The sequence below is a fragment of the Hylobates moloch genome, unplaced genomic scaffold (genome assembly GCF_009828535.3).
Source record: "Hylobates moloch isolate HMO894 unplaced genomic scaffold, HMol_V3 SCAFFOLD_12, whole genome shotgun sequence".
Taxonomy (NCBI): Eukaryota; Metazoa; Chordata; class Mammalia; order Primates; family Hylobatidae; genus Hylobates; species Hylobates moloch.
The window spans coordinates 22,770,119-22,784,483 of record NW_026652287.1 but is presented as its reverse complement, the minus strand read 5'-3'; the positions used below and the strand labels follow the sequence as shown (position 1 = coordinate 22,784,483).

The 14,365-nt window shown below is 39.9% G+C and overlaps 2 protein-coding genes across 3 annotated transcripts in view; one reads left to right on the top strand and one right to left on the bottom strand.

Annotated features, from left to right (window-relative positions):
- The window catches only part of IFT81 (intraflagellar transport 81), a 93,509-nt gene extending 92,450 nt beyond the window's left edge, over positions 1 to 1,059 (top strand). The window contains exon 19 of one of the 2 annotated variants that reach the window (XM_032168713.2): positions 312 to 1,059. In XM_032168713.2, coding sequence (XP_032024604.1) covers positions 312 to 494 — 183 coding nt within the window. In that variant the 3' untranslated portion in view covers positions 495 to 1,059. The remainder of the gene's footprint in view (positions 1 to 311) is intronic. The other variant, XM_058425939.1, reaches the window with a different exon arrangement.
- Positions 1,060 to 8,543: 7,484 nt separating this feature from the next.
- LOC116479451 (required for meiotic nuclear division protein 1 homolog) lies at positions 8,544 to 9,325 on the bottom strand. Its single transcript, XM_032171549.2, has 2 exons — positions 8,685 to 9,325; positions 8,544 to 8,609 (listed from the first exon to the last, which is right to left on the bottom strand). The coding sequence occupies exons 1-2, from the start codon at positions 9,186 to 9,188 to the stop codon at positions 8,544 to 8,546; spliced, it is 570 nt and encodes a 189-aa protein (XP_032027440.1). The 5' UTR covers positions 9,189 to 9,325.
- Between the last annotated feature and the right edge of the window lie 5,040 nt (positions 9,326 to 14,365).

Here is a 14,365-nt window from a genome sequence, read left to right as displayed (position 1 = left end):
TTTTTGTATTTTTTTGGAGAACTAGAAAGGCAAACAGTTTAACTTAGTGTCGGGGTTAGTAGAGATCTTGATCTCCTGACCTCATGATCTGCCCGCCTCAGCCTCCCAAAGTGCTAGGATTACAGACATGAGCCACCGCGTCTGGCCTTAGTTAACTTTTATAATCTTAGTTTTGATACATTATAGAGTATGTGGTTTAGCTAACTATTATTTATCTACTGTAGAAAACATACCATATTCATCTGACTATAGCAATAGAAATAAACCCCTGTAACTGAGATTTAATTATTATTCTTTTTTTTTTATGATAGAAACTTCGGGAAAAACAAAAATTTGTACGAGAAAGTCATGGTCCAAATATGAAACAAGCAAAAATGTGGCGTGATTTGGAACAATTAATGGAATGTAAGAAACAGTGCTTTCTGAAACAACAAAGCCAAACTTCCATTGGTCAGGTAATTCAGGAGGGAGGAGAGGACCGGCTAATACTGTGAATTCTTGTGTCATCGTTTGGGGTTTTACTTGATACCACTAGCTATAAGCCTAATCTCATAACATATTTCTTTTTTGAAACTGATTTGTATAGCATTTTGTTTTCAGATGAGCCATTCTTTATTAAGTTTTCATAGAAAATAATGTTGAGGTAGATTTAGTTTTAATGTTTTTTCACATGAAAAAGAGGCTTTTATTATTTTCCATAGTTTAGACATCACTGGCATCTTCTGAGTTTTATGAGACAGGAAACTAAGTTTACTATCTGTAAATGTAAACGTATGTCCATTAAGAAACATGTAGTTTTTTTAGAATGTAATAACCCAATGGCTTACTGTTTTTCTTAATCTCTTTTAAAAAAACTTTAGAAGAATCTTTTAGGAATGAATATCTCTTGTTTTGAAGAAACATTTATCTGAAGTTTAGCAGTTCCTACAGTTTCACTTCAGTTTATTTTTCTTCTGTAAAATGCAAGAAAATTTAATATTTTGACTAACATGTTTATTCTGTTTGTATAATTTAAAGGCAAATAAACTTGGTACGTATTTCATGTCTATTTAAAAAATGTATAGTTGTCTTGTGTCAAAAATTTATTCTTTTTAAAGTAAGTATTAACATCTAATATTAAATTGAAGGATTATTACTTCTTTTCTTTTTTTTCTTTTTTTTTGAGACGGAGTCTCGCTCTTTTGCCCAGGCTGGAGTGCAGTGTCGCGATCTTGGCTCACTACAGTCTCCACCTCCCGGGTTCACGCCATACTCCCGCCTCAGCCTCCTGAGTAGCTGGGACTACAGGTGCCTACCACCATGCCTGGCTAACTTTTTGTATTTTTAGTAGAGACAGGGTTTCACCATGTTAACCAAGATGGTCTCGATCTCCTGACCTCATGATCCGCCCACCTCAGCCTCCCAAAGTGCTGAGATTACAGGCATGAGCCTCTGCACCTGGCCACATTATTACTTATTTTCACCAAAAATCTATTGCAGATTTTTTTTTCTTTTTTTTGAGGTGGAGTCTCACTCTGTTGCCCAGGCTGGAGTGCAGTGGTGTGATCTCAGCTCACTGCAACCTCCACTTCCGGGATTCAAGCAATCCTCCTGCCTCCACCTCCCAAATAGCTGAGATTACAGGTGCCCGCCACCACACCTGGCCAATTTTTGTATTTTTAGTAGAAACAGGGTTTCACCATGTTGACCAGGCTGGTCTTGAACTCTCAACCAACCTCAGGTGATCTGCCCACCTCAGCCTCCCAAAGTGTTGGGATTACAAGCATGAGCCACTCATTCCTGGCCTATTACAGATTTAATAATATAATAACGAGGCTGGGCACAGTGGCTCATGCCTGTAATTCCACTACTTTGGGAGGCTGAGGCAAGCAGATCATTTGAGATCAGGGGTTCGAGACCAGCCTGGGCAACATGACAAAACCCTGTCTCTACAAAAAATACAAAAATTAGCCAGGTGTGGTGGCACACCTGTGGTCCCAGCTACTTGGAAGGCTGAGGCTAGAGAATCACTTGAACCTGGGACGTGGAGTTTGCAGTGAGCCAAGATCACACCACTGTGCTCTAGCCTGGGCAACAGAGCAAGATTCTGTCTCAAAAAATAATAATAATAATATAATAATAATAATCTGATAGTTGTGGGAACTGTTTATTTTATTTTTTCTTTGAGATAGTCTCTTGCTCTGTTGCCCAGGTTGGAGTACAGTGGCACAATCTCAGCTCACTGCAACCTCTGCCTCCCAGATTCAAGCAATTCTCCTGCCTCAGCCTTGCGAGTAGCTGGGATTACAGGCATGCACCACCACACCTGGCTAGTTTTTATATTTTTAGTAGAGACGGGGTTTCACCATGTTGGCCAGGCTGGTCTCGAACTCCTAAGGTCAAGTGATCCACCCACCTCAGCCTCCTAAAGTGCTGGGATTACAGTTACAGGCATGAGCCACCACGCCCGGCCTGATATTTTAAATATAAAAAAATTGTCATAGAATATAGATATCACATATTAAATGTAGCACAAGACTCAAAGTGAAATTCAAGAGTTCAAAGTGCTTCCAATCTCTGCTTCATTTGGACAAGGTACTTGAAGATTTCTTTGGTTTCCCTTAGAAAGATACCAAATTCATGTGCCATGCTTTACTTCATTTCAATTTCAGTACTTTTTCAAAATATCTTGCCTTTAGATTTGAAAACTCAAATTTCAAATTGTTAGCACGTCCATCTTAGGCTAGTTCTTTTCAGCTGTCTTTAAAAAAAATTTTTTTTTTTTGGAGACAGGATCTTGCTCTGTTGTCCAGGCTGGAAGGCAGTAGTATGATCATAGCTCAATGCAGCCTCAAACTTCTGGGGTCAAGTGATCTTCCTGCGTCAGCCTCCTGAGTAGCTGGGACTATAGGCACATGCCACCATGCCTGGCTAATTTTTTTTTTTTTTTTTGTAGAGATGCCATGTAAGCTGTTTTTGTGTCAGTGTAAACAAATACCTGAGGCTGGCTAATTTATAAAGAAAAGAGGTTTAATTGGCTCATGGTTCTGCAGGCTGTACAGGAAGCATGGTGATGGCATCTCCTCTTGGCCAGGGCCTCAGGAAGCTTCCAGCCATGGTGAAAGCTTCATGGTGAAAGGGGAACCAGCACATCATATGGAAAGAGCAGGAGCAAGAGGTCAGGAGCAGGTGTCACTCACTTTTAAAGAACCAGATCTTGTGTGAACTCAGAGCTAGAAATCACTAATCACCACGGAGATGACACTAAGTTATTCACGAGGATCCACCTCCCTGATCTAGACACCTCCCACCAGGCCTCACCTCCAACACTGGAGATTACATTTCAACATGAGATTTGGAGGGAACAAACATCCAAACCATATTAGATGGGGTCTCCTTTTGTTGCCCAGGCTAGTCTTGAACTTGTGGCTTCAAGTGATCCTCCCACCTTGGCCTCCCAAAGTGCTAGAATTAGGCATAAGCTACCATACTTGGCCCAAAACTTTTTTTTTTTTTTTTTTTTTGAGATGGAGTTTCGCTCTTGTTGCCCAAGCTGGAGTGCAATGGCGCAATCTCGGCTCACTGCAACCTCCACCTCCCAGGTTCAAGCCATTCTCCTGCCTCAGCCTCCCAAGTAGCTGGGATTACAGGCATGTACCACCGCCAAAAATATTTTTTAAAGAAGAAAATTGTTTCTACCCTGTAAAAAATATGGATCTCTTTGTTCCCATGTGTGTCCTACTCTTAATTTTTGTTTGAAAGGTTTTTTATTGGTAATCAAAGAGCCTCACTAGCTAGAGATAATTGGTAATTCTAGGAGCTGTAGAAAGAAGAGATGGGGTCCATCAGAATAAGGAAGAACTGGACTTACCAGGAAAGTATGGAGAGAAATATCTTTTAAATTTTTATAAGGAAAACAGAAGCATTTCAGTGTTCATAAGTGATTTGAATTGGTCCTCTGCTTGTTTTATCCTCTTATTTGGGCAAGTATCAGCTGCCAGCATTGTCATTTGTGCCTTTAGATCAACTAGTAGATCAGCAATCCCCCAAAAGAGGAAAAGCTGTATCTTAGTGTGTAGAAACACATCCTTAATTCAATCATCATTATTTGGATAGTGACATAGATATACTTGTGTGGTGTTGGCTACTGGCATGTTGTTTTTAAGCCAATAGTAAGTGATGCTCCTTTAAACAGAATATGAATTCCTTTGCAAGTATTTGAAAAAGACTAGATGCCCTTTATAGAAACAGCATTTTATTCCTCCAGAGGAAAGTCAGTTCACAAAATTATTAAGCCTAGTGATCAATTATTTTTTAGCCCTTCACTGTCTTTGGTACTCCTCTTGATTTTTAAAATGGTTCATGACAGATACTCCACAGAATCCTTAGAATTCTACTGATTTGATTATTACTTGCCATCTTTACTCCATACAGAAAGAATATGTGGATTAAACACAAAGGCAGCTCCAAAATTACTTTATTCACTGAAGCAGAACATCATTATTACTTCAAGAAAAGCAAACTGAAAAAAAAAAAAACTCTAAAAGTACAAAGTTATTTATAGATTGTATGTAACACTGGACATTTAGTAATGCAGCTTAATGGGTTTAGTGCAGTGACTTTCCACTCATTTCATAATTTGATTGGAACATTAAAAAACTTTAACCTTGACAGTCTTTGACAGCTGGCACTTACTAAAGAGCTTATTACATTTTTCCTTCAGGATTGATACTCTGGCTAGCTAATTGATCAGAGTACTTAATCATTTCAGAAACTAATTTGTCTTTCATGTGATGGCCCAAATAAAGGAGAAGAATGCAGCCTGTGAAATCTGCCTCTGTGTTCACAGATTTCCTTTTTCTAGTTGCCAACCGTTGCATGGGACTGACTGTATGATTGTAAATTTCAAAAGGCCACTGCTTATCTTGCTTTCTGTATTAATTCAGGAAACAATCCAACTTTAAATGGTGTCCTTTAAGAAGAATCTTATAATAGGATAATGTGCTTTCTGTTATAAATCTATTAACAACTGAATTCCAAAGCCATGTATTTTCTAGGTCTAGAGAATGTACCAGAAGGGTCTTAGAACACTGTCCAAATCCATATGGAAATCAAACCAGAAATTGCAGAACACCTACCTTTTTCTTTAGATTAATACTTGCCCTTATTTTCTCTAATTCAGGAGACAATAATAAAAGAAGGAATTTCATTTAAACTATCAAATAAATGTAAATATGTCATTCTGCCTAATTAACATTTATAAATTTTTAAGGTCTATGCACTTTCCAAGTCCGTTTCTTTTTTTTTTTTTTTTGAGACGGAGTTTTGCTCTTTTTGCCCAGGCTGGAGTGCAATGGCAGGATCTTGGCTCACTGCAACCTCTGCCTGCCATATTCAAGCAATTCTCCTACCTCAGCCTCCCAAGTAGCTGGGATTACAGGCATGCGCCACCACTGCCAGCTAACTTTTTGTATTTTTAGTAGAGATGGGGTTTCACCATATTGGTCAGCTGGTCTTTTCTTTTTTTTTTTTTTTTTTTTTTTTTACGTTACCAATATTATGCTTTATCTTGGAAGTTTTTTTGACTACAACCTATAAATCATTATACATAGTACATATACACATATATGTTCACACACCAGTAATTGCCACAAAAGCTTCACAAACCAGTATTTACCTTGATCACGAGTAATGTATTCTGTTATTTTCTATTCTATTTCATTTTTCAAAAAAATGGTTAACAATCCACCAGTGATTCTGTAACACACTGTGCTATTAGCCTGAAAACATTCTCCCTGGTGTCAGGCTCCATGCCACTCAGACCTGCTGTTTCCATCCTCTGCTGTTCTTTTCAAAGACTGGACATTAACAAGAAGCACTGCTATTATTGTTTTCTCGTTTGTTTAGTGACAGGGTCTCACTTTGTCGCCCAGCCTGGATGGAGTGAGGTGCAGTCATGACTCACTGCAGCCTGGAACCCTGGGGCTCAAGCGATCCTCTCACTTCAGCCTCTTGAATAGCTAAGACTACAGCTGCGCACCAGCAAGCCCGGCTTCTTTTTTTTTTTAAGTCTTTTAGAAATGGGAGTCTTGCTATATTGCCAGGCTGATCTTCAACTCCTGGCCTCAAGTGGTCTTTCTGTGTCAGCCTCCCAAAGCACTGCAATTATAGGCATAAGCCACTGGACCCACTATTGCTTTTAGGAATTGTAAGCCAAAGGGATGTGGGTTGAGTATCTCAGATTATGATCTCTGAAAATGAGACCAGGTAAAGATTTAATTCCAACAGACAGGGTGACTGAAACCTCATTCAGCCAACTCCAGATGCATGCTGTTCTGCAGAGCTGAAAAGATGAGCTAGGTGCAACTATGGGAACAAAATAAAGTCCACGTGCTTTCTGACACAAAGCAGAGTCTTTTCCTTGTCTCACTCAAGAGTAGTATAAAGGGTTTACCACTTTGATGGTATAAAGTGGTATAAAGGGTTTACCACTATGATGGCCAAATGAAAATGTAGTGGCCCTCAATTGGGGCAGAGGAAAGTCAGTCTTTGGTCCTGGGGACATATTACCTAGTCATGCCAAGACTGCTTTCTCTATGAAAAGTAAAATCTTCAAAAAATGATGTTCCAAAATTATATTATCTCAGATCACTTTAGAAACATGATTTTCTGCTTTTTTTTTTTTTTGAGACAGAGTCTCACTCTGTCACCCAGGCTGGAGTGCAGTGGCGCGATCTCGGCTCACTGCAACCTCTGCCTCCCGGGTTCAAGAGATTCTTCTGCCTCAGCCTCCTGAGCAGCTGGGATTACAGGTGTGCACCACCACCACGCCTGGCTAATTTTTGTATTTTTGTAGAGACGGGGTTTCATCATGTTGGCTAGGCTGGTCTCGAACTCCTGACCTCAAGTAATCCGCCTGCCTGGGCCTCCCAAAGTGTTGGGATAACAGGTGTGAGCCACCGCCCGGCCAGAAACATCTGATTTTCTATTATTTCCCTATGCTTTCAGAAAGACAGCATGCGACTTGTTTTTTGCCAAACTCCAACTGAAGTCATTGTCTGTCATGTTACATAATGTCTCCTATAACAGAATCCATGAAATAACTAACTCCTTAATTTCAGTGCTGGAAAAAATTATTTCTCTGAAGATATTTTTATGTTTTTACTCTGCCCTCTCCCACAACAATAAACAACAAACAATAAATCCCAGGAGGATTTCCTCTTTTAATTACTGGGCTTCTCAAAACAAAATGTTCAACTAGATTATTCATTTCAGGTACTTCATAACATTTTTCTGTTTATGTCAACTATTTGCTCTAATATGTGAAAGTATTTGTTATCTCATTTGAAACTATGTTGAATGTTGAAAACCTACTTCAAATTCTTTCCTGGAAGGAAGTAGAAAAAAAAAAACCTAAAGAAAAATAAGATATGGTATTTAGGAAAATTGTTTCCAAGTCTAAGGATGGCCCAAAGAAATAGCCTAGGGACATCTCTGACCTATCAGCTTCTTCCTAAGAAACCTGACGCACTGTGCTCCTAGATGTTACAAATGAACAAAGTGAGTTGCGCTTTCTCTTTTTTGGATCTGCCATGAATTCAGGTTTTTACACTTAATGTCATCTCAGACACTTAAATACTGAATTTCCCAGGTTACCCCAAAGCTCCAGCAAAAGGAAAGGGGGAGCAGTAGCTGCACAACACTTCATCCTTCACATCCTGAGTTCAGAGAAACCATACAAGAATTGAAAGCATTCCAGAATCCAACACAAAAACCATTCATTCATTCCTGGTTTCAGAATCCAGGATGAGGATGAGTAAAGGTATGTATGTATACCTTTCCAAGGGGTGTCAGCTACACAGTAATAAAAACACAGCCAAAATTAAACAGGCTCAGGGGCTAACTTTTCAGAATCAAGACTTGAAGACAGACATTCTAACCTGTTTTCTGATAGATTCAGAAGTCTCCATCAAGTTTAAAATATCTTTAAAGTTGATGACTATCGGCATTAAAGATCCTCTTGCCTCTTTTTCAATCCTTTCTGATTTAATAAACATTTAAGTACAAGGTACAGTTCTAGGTATTATGCAAGATACAAGGGTTACCAAGGGCTTGATCTTGACTCTTATGTTGTTATTGAAGGAGAAATGCAAATTGTAGCAGAAAAATTCCCAGAAACCCCTTAAGGATGAATAAAAAATAACCCCTTAAACCTTAAGAGGATAAAAAAGCAGGGCTCTCCCACCCTGCTTCTTTTGGAGTCCACCCTACCGTGTCATTTCACCGCCCCATGCAACTGCCACAGCCTAATAAAGGCTTATCTGTCTGCAGAGTTACAATTTTTTTTAATTTGATGAAGAATTTCTAGTTTTTAATGGTTTTTTTTTTTTTTTTTACAGTCCCATTCTTAGACTGGACTTAATACTGGTCCTCTTTTTCAGTTTCCTTAGTCCAATAACCACATCTTTTATAAACTCTATTTTCATGTTTTATTACCTGTATTTTGTTTCTATATGTATAATTAATTGTTAAAAATTAAGATTTTGAATCCCTTTGGATATTTATTAGGCTTCAAAGACCTTGATGGAGAAGTCTGAGTGACTGCTAGTTCTCTTACGCTGGCGGTAAGGCTGGGGTGCAATGCACGCTGGTTTAGCTTGAGCAATGATCACTAAGCACAAGAGCCACGGCCACCCCTACTTTACCTCGTTCACAGACAGAACTGGAAAGTTGGTCCTGGATGGCTGTCTGGTCCTGGATGCTTTTAGTGGTCTCTTCATCTGTGGGAAGTCTTGTTTTGGAACAAATGTTTCCGTCGATATAGATGAGAAATGCCTCTTTAATATTTTTATAAACCATTTAGAACCCAATAGATTTGGTTTGTGGGTCACTCTCCTGTGAGTACCAAAGGATTTCATGGTTGGAAGGTGTGCCTTTTCATCTTGGCAACGAGCAGCATTTAATGGAGAGAGCATGCTTGTATCTGACTTTTTTTGGTTCGTTTCCAGGATCTGAGACTTATTCAAACCACCAGCTGTTTTATCATGAAGGAACAAATCCAGATTTTGACGTATTGTCAGTGTGCTGCATGTTGTATTTTCAAATTCCTTAAGTGGTTTTAACATTAGATGACCGATTCTTCGGCACTGATGTGCTTTTGATAATATACGATGAGATCCGGCCACGGCTCTGAGGAGTGTGGCTGGCATTATCACATCCCAAGCTCTCCGCCGGAAGAGAAGAAGGAAGCGCCAGGGACGCACGCTTCCTCCGCAGGACTGCAAGGAAAGAGCCACACCACCAGCCTCTCACTACTGCAGCCAACCCATCTCCTGAAAGGGCGCTCCTTCCCATCCCCGCTACTGCCGGTCAGCTGGTCTTGAACTCCAGACCTCAGGTGATTCACCCGCCTCGGCCTCCCAAAGTGCTGAGATTACAGGCATGAGCCACCGCGCCTGGCCCCAAGTATGTTTCTTAACTTTTTAAGGTAACACAATAAAGAGCACTTTTTAGTAATCTGAGTAAAATAAAAGACTAAATATATTGCTGAAACTAAAAATATACAAATTTGCAGAATTCTTCTGAATTGAATATGAAAAATGGCAAATTGTCAAAGCTGTCTCTACAGAGGCAAAGTCAAAGTTTGCATTGAAAAATGACTTTGTAGCCGGGCACAGTGGCTCACGCTTGTAATCCCAGCACTTTGGGAGGCCAAGGCAGGCAGATCACCTGAGGTCAAGAGTTCGTGACCAGCCTGACCAACATGGAGAAACCCCGTCTCTACTAAAAATACAAAAATTAACCGGGCGTGGTGGTGCACACCTGTAATCCCAGCTACTCGGGAGGCTGAGGCAGGAGAATTGCTTGAACCTGGGAGGTGGAGGTTGCAGCGAGCCGAGATTGCTCCATTGCACTCCAGCCTGGGCAACAAGAGCGAAACTCCATCTCAAAAAAAAAAAAAAAAAAAAAGAAAAGAAAAAGAAAAATGACTTTGTATGCAAGTGTGTGTCTTGTAGAAGCCTTGTCTTATGCAGGCATTCTACCCTATATTAGTGACTAATGAGTGTGAGTAAATGACTTGTTTCTACAAAGGATTCTAGGTGCTTATATCATTCATCTTGTCTGGCATGAAGGCGTCTTTAGCCCCAGGGAACGGGTAAGATAGCATCCTGATGATTGACTTTCTTTAAACTTGGTTTTATCAATAACGTTACATATGCAACAGATCTTTCTTTTTTAGACAATTCATGGCAGCCAGGAGAGAAATAAAGCTGTATCTTTATTAAATATGTAAATTATTCCTCCACTCATACTGGCTTAGCTCCTCTTCCTCTTCCTTTTAATGAGAGCAGTTTAAATTAGAGCTGCTTGGCGTATGGCAGCCAGGCCTGGAATGAGTATTTTGTCTCGGGGGATGGAGAGGGATCATTAAAAGTTATCTATGTATTTTTTATCTTTGACCCTACTGTCTCAAGATAATCTTAAAAAGAGAGAGTTGACTGTAAATATCGTTTAGCCCCACCCCATCCTTGCAAAAGAGATCAAAAAATTAAACACAGATCCCAAATAAGTATTTTTAAGAGACTTGGACAAACATATGCTTTCTGCTCCTATGCTCCCTCTTTTGGCAAACTGGAAGTACTTTCTTGGCAAACATCGATATTTTCACAATTTCCTTTCTAGAATTGCTGAGAGGCTTGAGTCACCAAACTTGGTTTACTGCTATGGAAATTCACTATTCCGAGCACAGGAAGAAATTAAAGATTTTTGTTTTTCAGTGAAAGTATGTGTTTCCACCTCAGTTCAGAGTGTAACAGCAGGTTCCTGGCTTGGCTTCTTAATGCTGCACGCGATATCCTGGTAAACAGTCATAGAATTTTGGAGCTTGAAAGGAACCTCAGAATGATTCATATAATCATTTATTAGATCAGGAGCTTTGAGGGATCTCTTCCAACCTCTCTCCAGTGTGGAAATCAGTTCTGTAGCGCATGTAGCGAATTACTTTCCAGCCATAGTAGTGTACCTGCAATGCGGCTCACTCCTCATGAGGGAGCCTGTTTCATTGTTAGAGCACAGCCTAATTAAGTTATTGGTTCTGAAACTGAAGCAGACTTACAAAGGACTTTTTATGAACATCAGTTATGCAAAGCAAGATTTAATAAATTTTATTCTCTGAAGCTCTAATCACGACCATGATCATGAGTGATTCAAGCAAATAACCTGGTACTGAGCACTCCATTTGTACCAGGCACTGTCCTAAGTGCTTTACATGTGTAGAACTAACATAACTCTCACAATAACCTTATGAGGCAGCTGCAATTATCCCCATTTTATAGATAAGGAAACTGAAGCACAGAGAGACTTTCACAATATTATACAGCTAATGATTGTGGCAGAGCCAGGATCCAAAACCTGTGCTCTTAAGTACTTATATTGCAGTGTGACCCATGTATATACCTATTGTATATAAGCAAACAGATTGATGTCTATTTATGAGTTATGGTATGAAATAATTTTTAGTAGTTATTATAAAATTATAGTACCTTTTTAAAAAAATGTGTTTGCTTACTATACCTAAAGAACAAACTTTACTAAATGGTTAAAAGTAACCTCAACCAACCAGATGAGGGAATTATACTGAAAATAAATGTCCAGTAAATGAATGAAAGAAATGAGTAGTAGTTTTAAATACAGAGCAAACTGAAACTTTATAGGGTTATCATTTAAATCTATCTGTGAGTGTGTTAAAATCATGCATGTCTCCAATTGCTGGACATTTAGATCAACTCCAGTTTTTCACTTTATGAACAATGCTGGAATGAAACTTAAAGATTGAAATACAGCTGGGTGGCCGGGCACGGTGGCTCACGCTTGTAATCCCAGAACTTTGGGAGGCCAAGGTGGGCAGATCATGAGGTCAGAAGTTCCAGACCAGCCTGGCCAACCCAGTGAAACCCCGTCTCTATTAAAAACACAAAAATTATCTGGGCGTGGTGGCAGGTGCCTATAATCCCAGAGACTTAGGAGGCTGAGGCAGGAGAATCTTGAACCCAGGAGGCGGAGGTTGCAGTGAGTCGAGGTCGCACCACTGCACTCCAGCCTGGGCGACAGAGCTAGACTCCATCTAGAGAAAAATGAGAGAAAAAAAGAAAGAAGAAAGAAGGAAGGAAGGAAGGAAGAAGGAGAAAGAAAAGAAAGAAAGAGAGAGAGAAAGAAAGAAAGAGAGAGAGAAAAAAAGAAAGAAAGAAAGAAAGACAGACAGCTGGGTGCGTTGCTCACGCCTCATCCTAGCACTTCGGGAGGCTACGGCAAGAGGATCGCTTGAGCCCAGGAGTTTGAGGCCAGCCTGGCCAACATGGTGAAACCCTGTCTGTACTAAATATACAAAAAATTAGCCAAGTGTGGTGGTGCATGCCTGTAGTCCCAGCTACTTGGGAGGCTGAGGCAGGAGAACCGCTTGAACCCAGGAGGCAGAGGTTACAGTGAACCAAGATTGTGCCACTGCACTCCAGTCTGGGCGACAGAGCGAGATTCTGTCTCAAAAAATAAAAATAAAAAATATTTAAAAAGAAGATTGAAATACAATAAGATAATTAAGCAAAACTACAAAATTTATCAAATTTGGTTAAATCCAGAATCTGTTGCACAGTTTTATAGATATTTCTTGTCTTTTTCTGTGAAAATACCAACAGGTAATTTCTTTCTTAACCAAAGAAATTAACAACATAATACTTGATTAATAGGAGAATGAAATTAAATGTCCACTCATTTATTTTGATGCAAATATTTGTTATCTTGTGTGCCTGACACTGTGCTAAGTGCTAAAATAGAAATTGAACATGACCTAGTTTTTGCTCTCAAACACCTCACAGTTTAGAAGACTCAAATATTATGCAGCAAAATAAGTGCTGTGTGTACAAAGAACAGGGAGCTCAGAGGAAGCAGTAATTAGTACTGATGGGGGATTGTAGAAAGATTAACAGAGGAGATGGGACTTGAGCTGATTTGTAAGGATGAGTTAAGATATTGATAGGCATGGGAAAAGTGAAGACATAAAGGCATTTAAGGATACAGCAAGTGAAGGAAAGGACAAGAAGTCTAGTATGGCTCAGTAAGTTACACAAGTGCATGGGGGATGGGGAAAGAATTCATATTATGTATCAAGCTCTTGAGCTCTGTAATGTGCTGGACACACAGCTAGACTGAATGACAAGGTGCAGTAAAAATATAAATGTGGTCCCTGTTGTTAACACGACTATACATTAAACAACAGTAAACACATCAAGAAGTAATAACCAAGTACTAAATTTTGTAGAGCAATGGAAATTCAATCAAATTGGAGCTACAGGGAAGACCAGAAGGTCAAAGAAGAGTAGAGTCAAGGAGTCTTTATCAAAGAGGTAGGAACTGATCTGGGCCTGGAAGGATGGGTAAGATGTGGACAGATGAATGGGAGAGCATGGCAGAACAGCAGGAGCGAAACCAGCAAGTATTCATCACCCACCACTCCCTTATCCAGCTCTATAGCAAGTATATTGAGCAAGAAAAGCATGGCTGTCACTTTTAAGCAGCTTAAAGTCCAGTTATCAAGATAAGCGATGTAACCAACAAATCAGTGCTGGATTAGCCAGTAGGCAAACATGCACTACAGATTTTCTGAAAGTATTTGATATTTCAAAAATCAAAGAAGTTTCCATTAGAAAAAGCAAAACTCGGCCAGGCACGGTGGCTCACGCCTGCAATCTCAGCACTTTGGGAGGCCAAGGCCGGGCAGATCACTTGAGGTCAGGGGTTTGAGACCAAACCGGCCAACCTGGCAAAACCCCTGTCTCTACTAAAAATACAAAAATTACCCAGAGTAGTGACATGCACCTGTAATTCTAGCTACCCGGGAGGCTGAGACACGAGAATTGCTTGAACCCAGAAGGCAGAGGTTGCAGTGAGCCGAGATCGCACCACTACACTCCAGCTTGGGTGATGGAGTGAGACTCTGTCTCAAAAAAAAGGAAAAAAGAAAGAGAGAGAGAGAGAAAAAGGAAGGAGGGAAGGAAGGAAGGAAGGAAGGAAGAGAGGGAAAGAGGGAAAGAGAGCAGAACTCTGTTAGATTTCCTTATGTTCGTATTATGGTTTAGTCTTTGTTTCTTCTCACTGCATATAGTGGGGAAGGGAACTATAATTTTTTGGAAGTTAGAGTCTCTAAAAATTTTAGTTCAGCTTCCTGGAATGGGATAAAAACCACATAGATAGTAGAGTTAATAATCCCCACAGAACTCAAAGTGGGAGAAAATACAGGCTGGAGCAATCTGGTCAGGCTAGAGGAGAAAACATTCAAGTTAAACCTCTTATGGAAGCTTGAGTAGAAATTGGCTCTGAGAGGGAGCTAGAG